The sequence below is a fragment of the Dermacentor andersoni genome, chromosome 4 (assembly GCF_023375885.2).
Source record: "Dermacentor andersoni chromosome 4, qqDerAnde1_hic_scaffold, whole genome shotgun sequence".
Lineage (NCBI taxonomy): Eukaryota > Metazoa > Arthropoda > Arachnida > Ixodida > Ixodidae > Dermacentor > Dermacentor andersoni.
The window spans coordinates 13,128,045-13,149,595 of NC_092817.1; the positions used below are offsets into that span (position 1 = coordinate 13,128,045).

Sequence of the window (21,551 nt, forward strand, 5' to 3'; positions counted from 1 at the left end):
ATTGCCGCAGCAAGCGAGACACCAGATTGTGTGGCCTTGCAGGCACTGACAAGTTTTTACACCGCCAGAACTTTGTGTGCACTATCTCACATATGTGGCTGTACCTTAATGCCCACATCACCGAAGCCCTAATTTCCCAAAACATGTTTTTTTTTTCTTTCTCTTTAGCATGTCCATCTTTTCAATCCATGCTGAACAAAAATGGCAAATAAGAAAAAAGAAAGAAGAGATAAAGGTCACTCAGATTATATATACTGTCACTTGTCTCTGCACTATTATTTTGATTAGTCTTTTCTGATAGTTTGGCACATTCTCGGGTATGTATCTATAGCATCAATATTCATTCATGAAAATGTATCCTGCTTTTGCATGCCTGCCAACTACCTAGAAAAGAAAATCAAGAGTCTCTACCTTGCAAATGTCTAGCCTGTCGACCTGTCTATTGGCACAAGGCTCGTGTTAAGGGCAAGCATAGACATTTAACAACAAAAGTAAACGAATACCCTAATTTTATCAAGGACAGATGATGTACTGCACACAAAACGATATTATGCAATAAAGTAAGACAGCAAGTCATGCTGCGCAGCAAACACTTACCAGCAACATACCAGGCAAAAAGAAAACAATTCACAAGTGTGCTCCAAGTACGCTCTTCAGCACGCTGTTCTTCTGCTACATTGTGGCCAGCCTCCCCACTGTTGTCAGGGCGTCGACACTTGCCACAGACATCGAGTAGCGTCTTCAGCACACCAAACACTCCGCCCATGACCAGAAAAATTGGGATGTACTTTTCAGCTGGGCAGTCATTTAAGTATGTGGTACCTAAAACAGGCAATGAGAAGAGGACAGAGAAAACTACTGAGACTGCTGTCAATAAGACGCACAATTGTTTCTTGACACAATTAGTACATTATGTCTGCAACTAGTCTATACAAAAAAATTTATTTCTATGAATACCTAAGGTCGTAACCTTAGAACTCCTGCCAATTATCTTAATTTGAATGATGAACTAATATAGACTATTAAAACTCTGAATGAAATTTGTACCAACGATCATAGTAGTGGCCATTTTCTGATTAACCAAACACAAGTACTTTTCATTGCAAAATTGAATGAACTATTACAGCTCTAGTGCAGCATAACATGCAATGGGCATAAACAGCATGGTTGCAACTACTTCAGCTTCGTTCAGAGCAGATGCAAGCACAAAACTAGGATAAGCATGCATTTAACAGAAAGCTAGGACTGTGACTAGTGGTTAAGAAAAGCTGATGAAAAGCCACAAATCTTTTCTGCAGCCATAGTAGACAGTCAAAGCACCATTGGGGGCCTTCAGAAGGGCCCTGAAGCACTTTTTGAACATAGTCAAAGAATGTTGTGAATCTGTTAACAAGGCTCCTGTAAACATGCGAGCCAAATCTCGTGTCAAAAGCAGTTAAAGGGCCCCATACAAGACCCCATAGCAAATTTTGGTTATATGCTGGAAGTTGTTGCATGCCCACTAGGGAGCGTTCTGCCGTAATAACTTTTCAAGTCTGCTCATTAATAGCCAAGATAGAAATATTTCAGTGCTGCGAACCCAGGATTTCAGCAGGCAAGCTCCACTGCATAGCGAGACTCCCTCTCCATACGCCCCGTCTAGCCTTCGCAAGCGAAATTCCTTCCCTGCGTTCTCCCATGCCGGACCTCGAGGATCGCGTGACACATACGTCACGGGCCCCGCCTTCACTTATTTTTCTCCTCACTTTCTTTTTTCCTCGGCGATGCGCATTTCCGCCGGCGGCGTTGCACGCGAGCTGTTATCGTTTCGCGTGGCGCACGGTTTTGAGCGCTGTGCACAAGGACACACGACTAGCGGTATAATTCAGTGCTACACGAATACTGAGGCAGAACAAGCGGATCGCAGAGCATGGTCACGCGCCGGAACACGGTAGAAAATGGCACAGTTTCGGTACCTGCACACGTGACCACATGACCGTGGGAACAAGCAAACGAAGCGGAAGTACATCTCTCTTGCTTCGGTGCGAAGTAAAGCAAAAAACATGCAGACATTCTGTTTGTGTGTTTTATCATTTCTCTAAACTTCAAGCAACAGATCACACAAGTAACAGATGATGCCTTGAATAATTCTCGAAGTCATGTGTCACCACGAGCGACGTCACACTGCGTGCGGACTCAAGTACGCAGATGCAGGGACACGACTACGTCATCCTCTGGCTTGGAGCGCGGCAGCCGCGAGGAGGGAAAACAGTGTTTGGTTTGAAATTTCAGATCTTTCCACGACGCGTAGTGATGTAATACTCTGTAGACACGATCGTTATCACGCAATGTATGCTCCGAGTTTGTCAGCTCAAAATGGCCAGACCTGGTGAGGCGCCCCAGAACAGAAGCTTGCTCTCGTGTCCAGAATGTCATCATCGAAAGCTGATCAAAAGCAGTTGGCCAAGCAATGCTACTGGCCGATTCCGTGATCACGAGAATGCTCTCAGTAATACATAATTGCTAATGCTTAGTTAAATAAATAAAAAACATATATATTGTGGGAGATATGGCGTTCTCCTCCGTGCTCTTGGGACAAAGGAACGACAACAAAGTAGTGCAAACAATCACAAGGGCATTTATTGCACCTTTCATAGATCAATGCCAGCTAGCCGAGTGGCTATCCACAAAACATGCCGATGGGCGCGCGACAAATCTAGAAGTCCGACTCACCGCGACCGCATTGCGAGCGAATATGTTCGCCCCATGCTGGATCCCAACGCCTGGTCGTTCGCGTGTTCGGTCACGCCAACGGTCGCGCGTTCGAAGGCAGCCACGCGAGGCGGTCTCGCAGAAGCATGGTCGCAGCGCGCGCGGTACGTCCACGCTGTTCGCCCGCCCGCCGGGAAAGAGGCAGCCCCTTGTCCCTCGGCGCCCGAGTAACCCCGCCGCGACGGTGGCGCCATCTCTCACACCGCGCTTGTACCACTCCGAGCGCCGCGGGCGCCAGGCCACGCGAGCCGTGCGGGAAAAACAGCATATCAGGGGATGCGCTATGCGGGAAAACATCAGGGGAGGCGCGAGGGTCGCGCATCCCCACAATATGTCTGCGATCTCAAAAAGACGGAAAAATTATTTCATCTTCGTACTGCGCGTGGCGTCCAAAATGGCAGCGGCGAGCCCTTTCGCTGCCCCGACACTCAACCTTTGGCTAGGGTTTTGCCATTTTGGCTTCTTCGCTGTGTAGCTCCAAGCACAGTAGCAGAGATGAAAAGAGAAAAAGCCAGGTATCGGTGCAATAACCCCACTTATAGTTTAAGGATTCAAAAAAACATTTTTGTGGCATGAATTTCCTGGGATGACATACTTTTAACAGTGAGGTCATTCTATGATTGATTAGAAAAGTGTTTTAGGGCTTTCAGACAGCAAAGTTTTCAGACAATCAAACACATGCTTGACAATTCATAAAGTATGCCTCTCGCAACCTCCTTGACACAACTTCTCATCTGTGGTCAAGCAAGTAACATGAGCCAGTTGGTTACAAATATTACGGAACGTCATCTTACAGTGCAAATTTACACTCGACAGAGCAAGGTACACACAACAAATGAACATTATCTTACAGCACAAATTTACACTGGACAAGGCAAGATAGACAGGACAAATGTTTATCCTGTGTATCTTGCTCTGTCCAGTCTAAATTTGTGCGGTAAAAAAAAATGTTCTGTAAGTATCATCAACGATGTGGACTAACGTCACCTTTACACGTCCATCACCTAGGACTACCACTTCCATAGCCTGAATAATTTCTTCGGTATACTTATCTGAATATAATGAAACAACAAAATCTTCTAACAAAAGCTTGCAGCTGCGGTACATTTTGAGTCTGTTCTATACATCTCCAATAGTGCACTGAGCATATGCTATGGCTGATAATTTCCAGCTCGCCTATACCATTATTGCGTGTTGATATGATCAGCCTGGAATTCAACCTCTTAAGTATGGGAAACGTTCCAGTTCGCTTTCCCGTGTCGGGGTAATGGGTGAGCCACCATTGTCGGCTCACCCGTGCCACCCCCCCTATGCTTTCACTCGCACATACAGCATGTGGCGCGCGGTCACGATGTTATCGCCCTTGGACTACAGAACGTGAGGGCGATGGTGATGGCAGGAATGCGCCTGGAGTTCTATATAATTGCTATCGCAATAATATACTAAGAGTATCCGGCAACTGAAACGTCACGTGGCCCATTACTTTCTGCAAAAGAAGAAGGAACAAAATTGAACTTTCATCATGCGACAATTCGCTTCACCGCAACAATGTCTATTTTCTCCTTTTGTGGGTAGGGGGGGGGGGGGCACCGAGAAAAATAAAGGAAGACACAAAGGAAAGCATGTTGGCCACAATCGAATGCCTACATTGGGCACCTGATATGGCTACCTCCGAAATGTCGAAGAAGACAGAAGACGCTTGGTCCACAGAGAACCATACGCATACTGCTCGGTATCCTACACTGGCGAGGCAATTAAAAAAACTTTCTGGAGAGGTTGCGCACAAGTGAACATGTTGCAATCCATCGGGTCACCACATTGATGGCGGCGAGCGACAATGCATTGTTTCTTTTTCTTGTCTGCTAGCCAGAAAGTGTCCAAAACTCTGCCAGGCGAAAATCCACTCGGTCAGAAAAAAACGAATGCGCATCGAAGCACGCTGCGCGGTGGTCGGGGCAACAATAGAAAGACATGCGTTCTGGCTGGTTCTGGCAGCCCACGGGTAGCGAGAACAAAAAAAATTGAAGAGGCTCAGTGTGTCCTTGCGAATAAAAGTCAGAGTAGAAAAATAAATCATAATAACCTTTGATGGCTTTAGTGTCTTGACATGGATGCTTTGGCGCAGGTGAAAAAAAAAGATGCTGATATTCTTTTCCGTGACATGACGGCACAAATGAACCACCACAACGCTTCGACTCAACAGACCTCGCTCCATGCTTTGTGAACGTGTCTGACAGTGTGTTGATTTGGCTTGTTTTGTTTGTATGGTCCGATGCACGAGTTTAAAAAAGTCAATGTACCTTTGGCGTCAAATGTTTAAAACAACATTAAGCCCACAAAGTTCCGGAATTGAAAATCAAAAGCACGACTTTGGAAATGTCAATGCACCTTTCGCATCAAAAGTTTGAGAACTTTACACCCATAAGGTTTCAGAATTGAAATCCATGTGCTCCGTAGATTCCGTGGCCTCCACGAGAGGCCACAACAAACCCCCTCGCCATCAAAACGCCATTGAAACTGTGCTTGGATGGGGCTCCTTGCGTTACGATATGCGACTTCTGGTGCATGGGTGTTGCCGCGAAATCCAGCCCGATTTCGCAATGTTCGCGCTGAAATGTCTTTTCGAGCGTGAAAAGGTCATTCTAGACAAAATCCAGCATGATTTCCGGCTCCGGGGGCTGTTTGGGTTGGTGGTGCATGACAGCACAAAAAAATTTCGGAGGGGGGGGGGGCTGTAGCCCCATAAGCCCTCCCCCCCCCCTGGCTACGCCCCTGCCTGCTGACATGGGCAACCAGCAGGACACAAAGGAGAGGAGGCCATTGTCTTCACAACTTGACAAGAGAACACAAGGCCATGAGAAATGAGTTACCCGTTCTGTGAGGACCTCTCCACCAAGGGCGTAGCCAGGGGGGGGTCAGTGAGACAAATGTCTAAATGCTCATGGATACTAATTTTAAATAAAGTACGATGTTAGTCATATATTCGCATTGGCTCACTTTCATTTGACTTGCCCTCTCATATTTTGCAGAACTCCTGCTTTTTATATGTGCTCTCTGTTGCGACTTTAATTTCAGTGTAATTACTCACAATAAACGACCGATGACAGCAGCTCCTGCACAATACATTCTAACATAGGACAGCATCATTGAGATCTTTCCCTGGTCATTGCATATGTACAAAAATGTAAACAAGGTTCTTGAATGACACAGAGAGAAAGATGCAAATGAGAGAAAGGCAGGGAGGTTAACAAAGTTTCATTAAAATATTTGTCAACTTGTTAATTTCGTGGCCTTTACATTTTTCATATCAGAAGCAAGCACTGCTTTGCTGGTTTCAAACTGATATAATTCTAAGGTTCGTGTGATATTTTCTTTATGTATTAAATATAGAGAAAAAATGGAAACACTGATATAAGTTATTTCGAGCACAATTTTTACGACATAAGAGTATATTCTTTTATGAACAAATACATATTTTACCTGTCTTGACGATGCGTAGCGTTCAAGAATTTGTTTGCATCTTTTGCAATGGCAATGCAGTTATTATTAATGTATTTGATCCCTTGACAAATTCTATAAGAAACAGGCCGAGCTTCTTCACGTCACAGCAGAGTAAGAAAGTCCTCATTCTGGATTGACTATGAATTTGAGCAAACAGAGGAAGCCAGAGTTGCTATAACTTTGTGAAGAGCTGGGAATTGAGGTCAGGAAAAGTCAGAGAAAGCTGCAGCTTATTGAGGTGATTAAGAAGTGCTGGGCTCTTGAGAACGAAATTTTGGAAGCATGGGAAGAGATAGAGAAATGAGCTGAGAAAGCTGAACAAAGCACTGCAGCAAAGGTAAAGAGCTGAGAAAGCTGTACAGAATGCTGCAGAAAGAAAGGAACTAGAGGAACAGAGAGCTCACAAACTAAAGCTAAAAAAACTAAACGTGCAGCTGGATCTGGCCAGGCAATCGGCAAATAACCTCTCAATAAATGAAAGACGTTCAGGTGAAGCAGGAGTGAAAATAAGGGATTTCATGCCGTTGTACATGGTTAACGATGACATGGAATTGTTTCTCATTACTTTTGAACAAACCTGAGAGAAAAACGGGTTGGCACTAGAGAGTTGGCCACAACAGATTCTGACCGTTCTTCCCGGCGAAGCAACCGAAATAATTCCTAGGCTAATGAGAAACTATGCAGATGACTATCAGAAAGTAAAAACTTTGTTGATAAGGAAATATCGGCTGTCAGCAGAGCCTTTCCACCGTCATTTTCGGGAGGCACCTAGAACATCGGGCGAGTCGTTTCAAGATTTTACTCATAAGCTGAACGCCAATTTAATTGACTGGTTAAAAGGGGGGAAACGTGTTCGTTTGTAACGACAAGGGTGTTGAGCTAATCAGCGTGGAGCAGTTATATGAGTCCTTGAGTGAAGAGAAGCACCTGTGGATTCAACATAGGTCAGGTGAAATAGGCTTATGGAACATGCTGCAATGCTAGCAGATGAATTCACAGCACGTCATGAATCCTGGAAAAGGCCACTCACTAAATTGAGCAAAGAGGAAAACAGGTGCCCCTTTCACTGCAAGGAAGCTGGAGGTGAGACAAGACAAAAGATGTGCCAACCAATAATTCAGGCCAGAATGACACCGCAGCAAAAGACATAAGAAAAGCAGAAAGACTGTTTGAAGCTAGAAAATCGGTCATCTGTTTCCATTTCAAGGAGCCTGGATACTTTGCGATCGGTTGTTAGAAGCCTAAAATTGTTTTTTCTTTCATGAATAGCCATGATGACAACTTGGCGCTCTTAGAACCCTACCTTCGCGACCTAGCAGCGAATGGAATGCCATGTAAGGTACATACTTAGGCACTCGATTGTGACAATGGACATTGTCCACCTTGTATATGTGAAACATGAGGATTTCACTGGGAAATGTGCATGGATCCGGCAGGTACAGGAGAATAGTGTTTATTTGCCCATAGCTGGTGTGAAGATTGAGGGGCCATTCAGATTATTGCTGACTGAAGCAGCAGAATTGCGAAATCTGTCCAAACATTATCCCTACATGTTTTCAAATCGCTCAGAGATGCTGATGAAAAACAAAAAAAAAAGAACCTGAGTTTTGGCGACCATACGGTCCAAGCTCTCACACATTCCAAGGCTCAGGAGATCGCAGTGGACATAAAGCATGGCAATGAAGCTAAAGATATGCCTCATTACATTTTGGGCCCCTCGGTTAACACCCGTTTTTCTCGTTCTTTAGATAATGAAGGTCTCGAATCCGGCAACATTGATGCCTTCAGGTAGCCTGTGTGGGCTTATTGACCAGTTGCCTTCACCCAAAAAGATCACATACTCGTGACACCTGCGAGGCATCGCATGTGTAAGGCGAAGACGTGGGATCGTTCCCCACCTGCAGCAAATTGTTTTTTTCATCCACTTTCGTTTCCATTATCATTTCTTAAAAAAAAAAATTAAATTATGGGGTTTTACGTGCCAAAACCACTTTCTGATTATGAGGCATGCCGTAGTGGAGGGCTCCGGAAATTTCGACCACCTGGGGTTCTTTAACGTGCACCTAAATCTAAGTACACGGGTATTTTCGCATTTCGACCCATCGAAATGCGGCCGCCGTGGCCGGGATTCGACCCCGTGATCAGCAGCCCAACACCATGGCCACTGAGCAACCATGGCGGGTATCATCTCTTTAATTCAATTAGTAAGTACAAGTAATTTCCCCTGCGTTGTCCTTGGTGTCTTTGTTTGTTGGCTTCTTATGATATAATTAATACAAATTTGGCCCCTCGGTTAACCCCCTTTCTTTTCGTTCATTACATGACAAGGGTCTCGAATCTAGCAACATTGATGCCTTCAGGTAGCATGTGTGGGTTTACTGACCATTTGCTTTCACCCAAAAAGATCACGTCCCCATGAGACCAGTGGCAGAATGGATGTTCCACATCGGCCGCCAAGGTTTGCAAGTGGTGCTGGCTAGCACTCCCAGGGTTAGTTCTCGTAGTAACGCATACATATCCCAGAAAGTGGACGGGAAAACAGTGCCACGGTAGCTCAATTGGTAGAGCTTCGCACACGTAATGCGAAGATGTGGGATCGTTGTTTTTTAATCCACTTTCATTTCTATTAATTTATCATTTCTTTAATTCAATTAGCAAGTACAAGTAATTTCCCCTGTGTTGTCCTGGTGTCTTTGTTAGTTGGCTTCTTATGCTACCTCATGACATAGATGATCTGGAAGTACAGCACATAGCTAGTGAAAGCGGTGAAGATGGCACTAGCAGTGAGGCATCTGGGTCAGTGGGAACACCGTAGCAAGAGTTAGTAGAGGAATTAAAGACTAGTTTGGTGCTGCCACATTGAGAAGGTTTTTTAGGCCTACTGAAGGTTGATAAAGAGGGAATCGCAGCAGAACAAGAGAGCAAGTTATCCCTTGACAAGCTGAAAGAACAAGAGGAAAAGGGGATAGCCAGGAAGACATCACTTTTCAGTGCCACGGTGGTCTTTTGTACCGACAGTACAAGAACACGAAGGGAATACAGTATGATCAGCTCACTGTTCCATCAAGATACAAAGCTCTAATCGACAATCTGTACCATGGCAATGGCTGGGCTGGTCATCTAAGAATAAGGAAGGCTAAAGTATACTACAACAGGAACGCTTGGAAGCGAACTTTCATTGCAGGAGATAAGATACTTTTGATGAAGGCATCCAGAAAAAACCAGCTAGATGTTCTTTGGGAAGGACCTGCAGAGGTCATGAGAAGCTCTCATACACAAACTATGCCATCAAAATACCAGGCAGACTTTTCACTTCGCGCTAGAAGCCAAAATCATGTTACCGTACCAACTCGCCCAACTGTCTATCCTTTTGCAGACTTTAAGAGTTGAGGATTTACCGGACAAACCTAATGAAGCCATGTGAGAGCATGAAGCCACAGTTCATCTTGCACTAAATGCGCCCAGAGTTCTACTTTATAAGGTTTACGTGGACATAGCGCAAAACCAGATTTACATCCACGCCAGCGAAACGAACTGCGAGAGCTCATGGGGGTTACTTTGAATACTGTTTTTTTAGAACTAGCTTGATAGAGCATGATATTAAGCTGGTATCAGACAAGCCAATACAGTGTAGGCCCCACCGGTTTTTACCTAGGCAGAGGAAAATTTTGCAAACAAAGCTCCAGCACATGTTAGAGCTAGGGTCAATTGTCCCCTCCTAGAGTGAGTATGCATCCCCACTAATTCTGGTTTAGGCTCCTGGGAAAAGCCCCAGGCCTTGCATCGATTACTACAGACTAAATTCTATAATCACGGATCAGAATTACACCATTCTTAATTTGGAAGAGCGCGTGGAGACAATCAGGCGTAGCTTCCCTGTATGAAGCAAGATGTTGTAAAGGGTTGTAAAGCATTTTGTTCGTCTGTTTTGAATTTATTATTAACGCCATTACTGCTGTGCTTCAATGCTCTCTCTGTCTCTAATCATGGCTCCCATGTTATAACCATCCTGGCCCCCTTGTTAGGCAGAACAGCTCGGGACTCGAACAGAGCCACAACCATGTACTACTGGAGTGAACATATCCTATTTTTCATCATCACCATGCCTGCCTTCATCGCCGTCTCCCGATTCCTGCAGTGAAGATCTACCTCACCCTGTCAAGACCTTATCAGTGTTAAGCCTTTCTTCAAGCGAGGTTATCTTCAGTGTACTCAAAACTCGAAACATTGATGCCATTCCAACAAATTGGAACTGTGAAAGGCTCTCAGTGTTTCACTGGAAAGCCATATACTCACCTATCACTATCATGCTGACAGGAATGATCACTGTGACTCCAACCAAGATTGTACATCCAACTGAAAAAGCAAGACACACATTGCTCATAACAGTGTCTTACCCAAAGTGTTATCTTCTCACCCCAAAGGGTTCCTCTACGGAGTACTGGGAGCTTCACAGAAATGACATGCACTACTGACGAGCGCTGTCTATCAAAGAAGGAATCAACACAATGAGTGAGGTATTCTGAAAAGTTTGTGTGAAGCTGTATTATTCACATTGCTTTAAATCAATTTCAAAATAAGAAACAGGGTTTATTCTGAGTTGTGAATTTAGTTACCTTCAACCCAACTCAACACCAGCACCCTCATTTCCAACATGCAGCATCACTCTCCTTACCGACTGCTCACGGCAAATGACCGGTAAGGCAGCTAAAATGAAATACTTGCAGACTGAAGTACAATCGAATAGAAAAATATTCGATCTTGGGTGACTTAAATCTTTTGGTTAATTCAAAGACATCTTAAGACCATGGTTGGTGTCTTACATTCTCCATGACTTGAAGCCTTTTAATTCAAACAAACCAGACTTTAGGATTTTGGCTTACCTAGGCAAAGAAATGCAGCCAAAAAGAGCTTATCAGAGAATATTCAACAGACATGAATAGTTTGATAGTTGGAGCTTGCCCACATTTAATATTCAGGCTGCGGTGCATGTTATCACTGGACCAACTGCCTTTGCAAAAAGGCAGTTGGTCCAAAACATATCTGTCCATATCGCAAAACATATCTGTCCGTCATTTCGGTTCTGCAGGTTGTATATCTTTCTTAATGTGACCAGGCATGAATGAATAGCTACTCCCTTAATAAGCTACAATTCTGCTTATTCAACTTCGGATAATTCAAAAATTCTAGAATTCAAACAATCCATTGTCTCTAGAAATTTTAATCAATGGGAGTCCACTGTATAAAATACTCTTAGCTGGTATAATTGACCTGTGACCTGGGCAACGGATTTGTGACAGCTAAGTATGATAACCGCTGTCTTACAATACCAGCAGCATCAATGTAGGTTGACGAGTACTTCAAATCCCATGCAGAACTTCAGCATGAATGCGCTTCCAACACAGCAGGTTACCGTAAAAATGAAAAAGTAGCCACATATACATAATCAATTGCTGTGGAAGCAGTTACATATTTCAACACTTTATTGCAATCTCGCAAGGAAAGAAAGAAAGAAAGAGATGCAGCTGCAGTACAGAAAGAGGCAAGATGGGTGCCGTTTTTTTTTTTTTTTTACTATGTATAAATGTTTCTTCCTGCTGGATTTTTACAACATTTATGCACCCAAAATAGTTCACCAGGCTTTATTACTTGGTGACACATTGTATACTGTATATCAAAAGAATGAAGAACTCTTCAAGAACACAGGACACCAAATAATCTGCTGTGGAAACATGCAAAACTACAAGACGTTCAGCTGGTGGGCAACTCACGGGTGCCTAGCAATAGGAGTATAATGCTCCGCAAGAAGTCTATCACTCCGCTGGATGCTTTGTGCACCTCTCGAACCTGTCCGAAAAGTGACTGGTATGATGGAGGAGGAGCTGCAAGGAAAAAAACAAAAAAACATGAAGCAGCGACAGGGAGGCCTTGAACAATGTACTCAATTACTATGAACAGGTGACAACAGCTGCATATAACAAGCATATACTGAAAGGAAAAATTGTCATCCACACAAATGTAGCATAAAGCCATATTCAGGTGGATGACAATGTTTCCTTTGAAGAACCTTCCTCCACCTTGTGGAATTCAGCAAAAATGATTTACGAATAAGCATATATATATAAATTGTAGAAAAGGATTGGAATGATGTAGTGGGTCATTCTCTTCAGTGCTTTTGCTCGTGGATGGCACTCATGCTGGGAGTCCGTGCCCTGCACTAACTGTCAGTCCCAAACGCTGGTGACTAATAAATGCCTTTACAAGTGGTGGAGGTGCTGGGTACGGGGTCGAGATTCCAGGATGGACGTTGTAGGCCGAAGCACCCTCCAACCGCCACTGCCTCCAATTGCCACCAACCGCCAATGCCATTATTACGCCAATGCCATTATTACGCCAATGCCAACTATTACGCCAATGCCAACTATTAAGCCAAACTCCTGCCTTCACTTTGACTTGTTGACAAATTTGATTTCGCGCTGCCATCTGCTAGCTGCCTGGTTAGCTCAGATGATATGTGGCTGCCCCGGAAAAGCAGTGGTCCCGAGTTCGAGTTCCGGACCAGGACGAATTTTTCTTCAACTGCGAAGCTTTTCTTTCGAAGAACCCATACAAGTTTTCTTTGTAGCGATTGCTACGATTGGGTGGATGTCTCATTTTCCTTTAATTATTTCTCTCCACCTTGCAGGTTTCTGGACAACTACTACGTCATACCAACTGTGCCTAGGATCCGTATAAATGGCTTATGCATCGAACAAAACGGCAGAAACACGGATATTCAAGCAATTAGATACATGTACTCATGTACACCAAACCACTCAGCTCATTGCATGCATTGCAAATCAACATCACGGCATGAAAGAAAACAACCTGATACACCTGATAACCACCTACGCCCTGAGCAGGTTCACCTATGTCGCCCCGTACCTTAGCCTCAGTGCAACTGACAAGCTCAAACTCAATACCAAGATCAAGAGAGCCTATAAACAAGCCCTACATCTTCCCATTTCCAACTCTAATGAGAAACTGAATGCCCTCGGCATTCACAACACCATAGATGAGCTCATTGAAGCTTAGCGTGTTAGCCAATACAAACGACTTGCCAATTCCATCGGGCAGGCACATTCTAGGCACCCTAGGCATAACCTACACCACCCAGTTTCGACCAAAAGTACCCATCCCTCCGAACATTCATGCTCAGCTAGTTATCCTGCCCATACCTCGCAACATGCACCCTGAACACAATCAGGAGCAACATGCAGACAGAGCTAAATGACTACAAAAGCACTATGACCAAGCCGCTGACACGGTGGAATACCCCAACCAGAATGGCATGGCGGTCATCGTAGTCACGGGCTCGCAGTATCGCCTTGCTGCGACCGCATCAATACTCCCCACTCAACCAGAAGAAGAAACGGCCATCGCTTTGGCCTACACCTCTACCAATGCACACTGCATCATCAGCGATTCAAAAACGGCCATTTGCAACTACACAAGAGGACTGATAGCGCCCCAAGTGCACAAGGTACTCTCCGGCACTCCTCCCTCAAGGCAACGCCAATCTAGATCATCTGGGCCCCTGGTCACTCGGGTCTGGTGGGAAAAGAAGCCTCCCATGATGCCGCCCAAGCTCTCGCACACCGGGCGCATCATCCTTCTCCTGCGTCTTCCGATCCTGACCAGCCCTCTGTACTGCATCGTGGTCACGCGCGAGACCGGATGGTCACTTTCATAGAAGTCCTCCTCCACTACCGCAGAGAGTGGTTACGCTAGCCCCCAGCATACAAAACACTGAATAAATCTCAATCCACCACTTGGCGACTACTTCAGACGCGAACGTTCCCAAACGCCATGCTATACAACCGAATTTATCCCGATGCATACTCCCCACTATGCAAAGCGTGCGAGGTCTGTGCTCACCTCGATCACATTATTTGGCAATGCCTCAAAGCCTCACACACCAAAACCCACCGCACTAATACTACGCACGTCATTACTACGGCCGAGCAGTGGGAGACATTGCTGCTCATCTTTGACCCAGAACAGCAGCTCTGAGCCGTCCGGATAGCCCAAGACACTGCGAGAAAGCAAGGACTGATTGCCGTCTGGGGAAGGAGGGGGATTGGAAGGTTAGTCTCCCGACCCCCGCCACCCCTGGGCCTCATCAAGGACACAATAAAGTTTTATCTTTCTCTCTGATCCATCAGCACAATGAACCACTGGCATGTTACGTCGTCAAGCCCACCATTGTGTCATTCGCGATGGCCTACTCCACCGATGCAATTACGCCACCGATAGCCACCAGTGGTTGCTAGTAGTACCCCGCAGTTTGCGTTCTGAAATATGCGTGTCATTCCACTCTTACCCACAGTGTGCACACTTGGGAGCATTCAAAATTTACCAGCGCATTTGACAGCACTGTTACTGGCGCAGGATGTACAGCTACGTTCAGAAGTTCGTTTGCTTGCGCCCCAATAGTCAGCGCCTGAAATCTTCACCAGGCCTCTCGCCAGCCAGTCTGCAACCCGTCCTACCCGGCCACTTGGGCATGTCAGCATCGATTTGTATGGGCCACTTCCCCTGACATCTACTGGTAACTGCTGGGCCATCATGGCTGTTGACCACCTCACGTGATGCGCCGAAATTGCCGCTCTCCCAGTGGCTACAGTGTGCAATGTTGCCTCCTTCCTGTTTCACCGATTCATAACGCATCATGGTCCACCACAGAAGTTGCTCAGCGATCGCAGACATGTCTTCTTGTCGGAAGTCATCGAAACCATCCTCAAAGAGTGCTACGTTGTGCACCACACAACTACTGCTTACCAGCCGCATATCAATGGCCTCACAGAACGCTTTAACCGTACGCTTGGCGACGTGCTCACAATGTATGTAGCCTCAGACCACACAAATTGGGATGCCATTCTGCCTTTCACGACCTATGCCTACAATACCGCCACTCAGAGCACCACTGGCTTTTCACCTTTTTTTCTTATTGTACGGCCAGCACCCGTCGCACAGAATCGACACAATTCTTTCGTACAAGCTGGATGCATATGAGTGCACGCCTATTTCTGCCACAGCCAGACATGTCAAAGAGTGCTGCGATCTCACGCAGGCCTTTACTTCAAATGACCAAGAGCGCCAGAAGAGCGTTCGCAGTGACACCACTTCTGCGCCCACGTTCCTCCCCAGAGCGCTTGTGTGGATCTCGGTCCTTTCCACTGCACCTGGGCTCTCGTCGAAACTACTGACCAAGTATGAGGGCCCCTGCAGCGTTGTCGAATGCACATCTCCAGTCAACTACGTTATCGAGCCTGTTGAACCGTCTTCGGACACGCACCGTCATGGACAAGATATTGTCAACGTTGACCGCCTCAAGATCTACTATGACCCACTTATAGTGACAAGCTGTTAGGCCGCCGGGTGGCTCCCTTTTCGTTCTCGGGGGTAATTGTAGAGAAGGACTGGAATGATATAGTGGGCTGTCCTCTTCAGCACTTTTGTTCGTGAATGTCACTCGTGCTGGGAGTCCATGCCCTGCTCCAACGGTCGGTTCCAAAATGCTGGTGACTAATAAATGCATTTACAATATATCTGAAGTTGAGCGTCCTACTTACAAACACAAGCAAGCAAAGCTACTGTTTTGAAGCAATTGGGCTAACCTCCAAGCAGGCGTGCCATTGCCTATGCAGCAACAGCAGTTGGTGTGTTTTTGAAAGGAGAGTTTGAAAATTTGTCACATCAGTAGCATGTGCACACCGAAGTTTACACCACAGCTCCAGTATGCAAACTTAGACACAACCGTTCTCTTTATCAGAGAGCACCTTTTGTTTTCCTAGATGAAATTTTAATCATATATTCGTAAAACTAAGTGCCAGTATCAGAGCAGGAGAGCACCTGGTCCTTGTTACAAGGAATTGGAAGCTTTAGTCAGGCTAGTGTTTGGGACGTAAAATTAAGTGATATGTTATGTAACAGTGCATCAATAACATTAGGCTCTGTGATAAAATACTTACTTCTGCGCCATGGCTGTTCTGCGCATGTCCACCTAGATGCTGCTCTAACTCAATGGCCTAAGGCTTTTTGAGGCATGAGATTGACAGCCACATTTTGATGGAGATAAAATGTTACTAAAGCTGGACAGTGGGCTAGTTTGTTAGCCATATAATACACCAGGTTTCCTAGAGGCTAAAAAAAGAAAAGAAAGGTCGGTAGAAGAAAGACAAGAATTTTCTGTCTTCTTCACCCCATTGGTTTTCTTACCACTTGAGATTTCAGTGCATTATCAGGTCAACAAACTAGCTCACTTCTCAGTACGACAGTTTCTAGTGCATTTGACGGCCGTCTTCAACCTCCCTCGGTACATGTGACCAGTGTCTTTCCTGCACGTCCTTTCTTCTTCTGCTATTCTTATTACCATTGAAAAACATTATTTAATGGAACCGAATAATCAGTATTTCCACTACTTCAAAACTCATCATATAATAGGTAGTGTAGAAGGCATTGTGGAATGTGAAGCTTGTTTACTTCGGCGAGATCCATTTCCTTCCTTAGCTCATATGCATCAAAGACGCTGCTCCACAACCTGAAAAACGTACGCATACATCATGGCCTTTCATCGACGTCTGCATAAGCAGGAAAATCGATCAGGAACACTGTTATCAGCCGGTCATGTTCACGCACCCACGGTAGACCAGTATTCAGCACATGTGTGCGGTTGACACTTTGTGCAAAAATGTCACAAGTGCACGCGCATGCTCGTTAGGTCTGAAAAGAGCATACCATTTGGATTTGTGATGTCGTCGTAAGACGGAGGCAAGTCATTTTCCACTGGACTGCGAAAAGGCGTCGGTAGTGGGCTGTCACTATACGGCGGCAGCGACATCGCGAACTCCTGCACAAAGTTCACGAAAGCAAACACAACGAAATTGAAGTTGTGCCGTTCTTTCCTTTTTTTTTTTTACCAAAAGAAACGATAAACAAGAATTACAAATGCAAATCAGAATTGCTACAGTTACTGCTATCTCACGAAGGCGCGTGAGACGATGACAAGAAAGCAATCTACACAGAGTTGAGCGCAGAAAGTCTGCATCAGATTTCGCAAAACAAGCTCGCGCTAGAATAAATCGATCGAAACAAGCGAATACAGGCACTGAAGCAGTACGATAGCATAAAGCCATATTAAGCGCTCTCGTACCGAGTTTTTTACAAGTGATGAATACAAACATGGATAAAACGAAAACACAACGATGTAGCATCCAAGGCGATGGGCGTACCACTTGGAGCAGTTCAATTTAAGAAAGCTTCCTTGGACACTAGGCAGACCTAAACGCGACAGCGTGAAAACATTAAGGCAGGTTTGTGAACGGTAACGATGTGTGTATCGGCGTTCAAACAGGTCAAGTTTCATGTGGCGCTCACAGTTTCGCTGCACAGACGACGAGTATCACCGCACGCCATACTTGTTTACAGCCATCATGATCATGCTTTCCTGCACAACCAGGAGCTCGTCTGACAAAATGTTCATTTGAGGGATCGTCAGCTGTTTCTGCGCAGGCGCGTAAGAGCGAGAGCGAGAGCGAAAATCTGGGAGCCTTTGCTCCTTCCTTTTGTCGACCGCTGTGTCGGACCAAAAAATAGAGGAGGCAGTGGTCGGACACTGTCTCGAACCTGCGGCGCTCGTGCTAAGTCAGTCGTGGCGGATCATAGCTTTCTCCCGCCTTAGAGCACGGGCAGCATATACTGAAAATCTAGAAGGCGCCTTAGCAACCGCGGTTGAGCGCAAGTGGCTGAAAGGCCGCCGGTGAGCACCAGCGCCGCAGGCGCGAGAAAGTCTGTCCGACGCACCTTCAGAGGCAAAGTTCTGACTGGTGTTGCAGAAGTCGCGGGGTGCGGTAGTGCTTAGCGTCGCAATTAAGTAGGCGGCCGGGCGTAGCTATATGTATTTATTCAATCGTGTTTTTTTTTTACTAATTGTAACAACGTGTCATTATTTCGTATTATTGGCGGCGACTCCAGGACACCAAAGCGGCGACGGGGACACGAAAGCTACAACCCGGACTGGTCCGTGGGTTGGGGCTCGGCGAGGCCTGCGCGTGCCAGGGTTGTATAAGATTGGCTGTCCGCGACAGCGGACAGCCAATTTTTTTATGCGAACACCCCCTGGCACACTTCGGCCTCCGCGGCCCCAACCCACGTGCAGCCCTGCTTCCAGCCTTGATCCCCCAGCCCTTGGATGCCCTGAAAATCCTGCGCCGCCTCGTTTATTAACCTCAGGTGCCCCTGCGAGGCCTCCGTTCGGCGGTTACATGTGCCCTCCTGGAGCAGTGCTTGCAAAAAATGCAGTCTATCGTCGCTACGAAAAGAAGATCGAGGCCCGTGACTTATACAACACCAGTCAGAACCTTGCCCCTTCAGACACAGCTATCACCATATGGGACGTCCGTGCCCACTGCCTCACCGCGCGGGCAGCTAGCGGCGGAGCGTAAACGAACTCGACCGAACTCCTCTATGCCGGCTTGTCTAGGGGACAAACGCCTACAAGACGCGCTAAGAAACCTCCTCCAGCGCCTAGGCAGAGTCATATAGAGAAGTGGTTCTTCAAGGGATAAGGAAAGGTTGATGCTATTTTCTGCAGCCCTGGCGGGAGCACGGCTCAGCGTTAACAGGAGTGGGGGTGGGATAGTGGGAACCACGAGTAATAAAGCAGTTTGTATAGGTGTTCTGTGAGCCGGTTGTGGTGGGAACAAAGGAGATAGGAGAGTATAGGGGCAACGTTGGTAGGTGGTTATAAAGTGTAGCCATGGCAGCGGCTGAGCAGTCCGGCAGGAATGGCCCAGTGGGTCCGGTAGGAATGGTAATCTCGTGAAAGGCCAGGGGGCGGTGATCCAGCAGGAGCCAGATGGTTGGGGCAGCTCGAGTAGCCTAGAGTTCTTGGCTATCCGTCTTTGCAGAAAATCCTAGAGTCTCGCCGAGAGCCCCGACGAGTTGAGGCACTCGACGACACTTAGGAGGGCTGGTAGTCATATCATAGAGAAAGAAAAGAAAGGTCATATATTCAAGGAGCAAAATCCCCAGATTTTCTCCCTCACGCCTACTCTTACTCGCGCCTGCGCAAAAACGGCTGGCGATCCCTCATAACCGCTACCGCAGTGGCCATATTCAGTAATGATGATAAGTTTTTATTTTGCTAGCGCCATCTCTCAATTGCGTACTTTAGCGCTGTCCTGTGTCCTCCCTTGTCCGTGTTTTTTGGCACTGTTTTAAATATGAATGATCCGTACCAACTAGCTCGCACCCAAACCCTTCTGAGCATGCGTCTGAGTATTTTAGTTCACAACGCCACCACTACTGTCATTTCCGTAAGGTACAGTCTATGGTACAGTTAGGGTGGCTAGCCTAGTACAGTCGTACAGTTTCCCTTCTGTGATAGCGTCATCCTTTATTCTACGCTTCGTCAGAGCGCGTGATACTTCTAAATGCAGTTATGGTGCTATTTGCACATGCGTTATGCAAGCGCTTTGGCAGTGCGGGTTCTCCAGCGGCTTCATGGAGGCAAGTGGCCCTGCATAGTCTATCTCGCGCGTGTGTTGGTTGTCGTCTGCTCTCAAGTTATGGTAGGGGAACTTTGACGCACGTGGACGAACAAGGCGGTGCACGGATGGTTGATGTTGCGGAAAAACCGGAGTCAGTGCGGACAGCAACTGCATCTGGGCGTGTTCTGCTAGGAAAGCACGTCTATGAACTTGTGAAATCCAACAATATGAAGAAAGGCGACGTTCTGACCGTTGCCCAGATTGCGGGAATCGCTGCAGCTAAACAGACATCCCAGCTGATTCCGCTGTGTCACCCATTGGCCCTGACCAAAGTAGACGTGAAGTTGACACTTTTGGAAAACACCTACGAAGTGCTTGTCGAAAGTTATGCCAAATGCACGGGAAAAACTGGCGTCGAAATGGAGGCACTGAGCGCCGTAACTGTCGCGGCTCTAACCGTCTACGATATGTGCAAAGCGGTCAGCCGAGAATTGAAAATAACTGATGTTCAACTGATCTCAAAGACTGGCGGGACGCGAGGAGACTACCATCATTGACAGCTCCTGTATTTCGCCGTAAACATATAACTATAACCGTTATATCCATGAACAAGTTTGGGTGCCACCTACATCTGTTGCGCCGTACCGTCGCGATCAGTTCTTGCTTACGTTTCTTGCTCGTAAAATATTCCCGAATTATGCAAGGGTTGTCGGCTGCTCGTAGCTGCTAGCTTTTTTTTTTTTCACTTAATAAAGCAGAACCAATTTTGATATCGGATGTCTTGCGCTCAATTGCCACACAGGCTCACATATTCGGCGGCTAGAGCAAAACACTACACCGTTTCGGGTGCAACATTGGAGTTTCATGCTAGGAAACTCTATGGTGCCCAACAATTGCTGCAAGTTTGTACAGGGACGTGCATTTTTGGCTTAATCAAAAAAATATTTGTGCTTACCGTTGCCCGCTGTTCCTGCTGAAATTACGCAGAAATATTGCATCTTTGAGTGTACGTCGTTCAGTGTACACTTGGCACCATTAACTGCCCGAGTTTTAAGAGGAAGAATGCAAAGTTGCCATTGTTTATGGAGTTGCAGCTGGTGGCGCAACGGCGATAGCATAAATTTGTTTCGCCGCCTGCTGGCAGCTGCAGAAAGCCGTTTAGGGAGGTTGCTCCGTGTTCCAGAAGAGCGAGCGGTAACCCTCCTTGAACGGCTGCTTTCTGCAGCTGCCAGCACGCGGTGAAACAAGTAGAAACCAAGAGAGCTCGCCATGCAATAGGCTACATCAACATGCAGGGCGGCAGAAGAAAGAAAAAGTGGTTAAAGATTGAGCAGTTAAATAGGGAACAAATAGGGGTTATGAGGTTACAGAAACGCACCTTGGAGAGTCAGAAGAGCCGCCAGTGATTGAGAATTACGTTTGGGAAGAGTGCAACAGAACTAATATTAGTTAAGTGTGGTTTAATGGCGCAAAAGCGGCTAAGGCTATGCTGCGCCGAACACGAGGTGTTATAAAATCCAGTTTAGGAAGGGCATGTGTTAATAATCTATATTTTATGTACAAAATCCAGTGGCTAGAAATTTATGCACGTCAAATAAGGGGACTAGCGGATCACTTAAAATTAAAGCAGGGTGTAAAGGTATTTGTAGTTGATATAGGTTGTGCAAAAGGTTTCGTCTGTGTATTTCAATGTGTGCAGATGTCAGTAATATATGCATAACTGTTAGTGGTTCTTGTCATTTCTCACATGTTGGTGTGTCTTCTTTC

General features: G+C 46.1%; 1 protein-coding gene across 4 annotated transcripts in view; it reads right to left on the bottom strand.

Moving 5' to 3' along the window:
- LOC126535979 (transmembrane protein 272-like) overlaps positions 1–21,551 on the bottom strand; it is a 28,816-nt gene extending 7,265 nt beyond the window's left edge. Inside the window, exons 1-5 of one of the 4 annotated variants that reach the window (XM_055073404.2) lie at positions 17,671–18,463; positions 17,032–17,143; positions 12,024–12,134; positions 10,549–10,608; positions 598–822 (exon numbers count right to left, since the gene is read on the bottom strand). In XM_055073404.2, the coding sequence (XP_054929379.1) occupies positions 598–822; positions 10,549–10,608; positions 12,024–12,134; positions 17,032–17,143; positions 17,671–17,709 (547 nt within the window). In that variant the 5' untranslated portion in view covers positions 17,710–18,463. The other 3 variants (XM_050182865.3, XM_050182863.3, XM_050182864.3) reach the window with 3 other exon arrangements.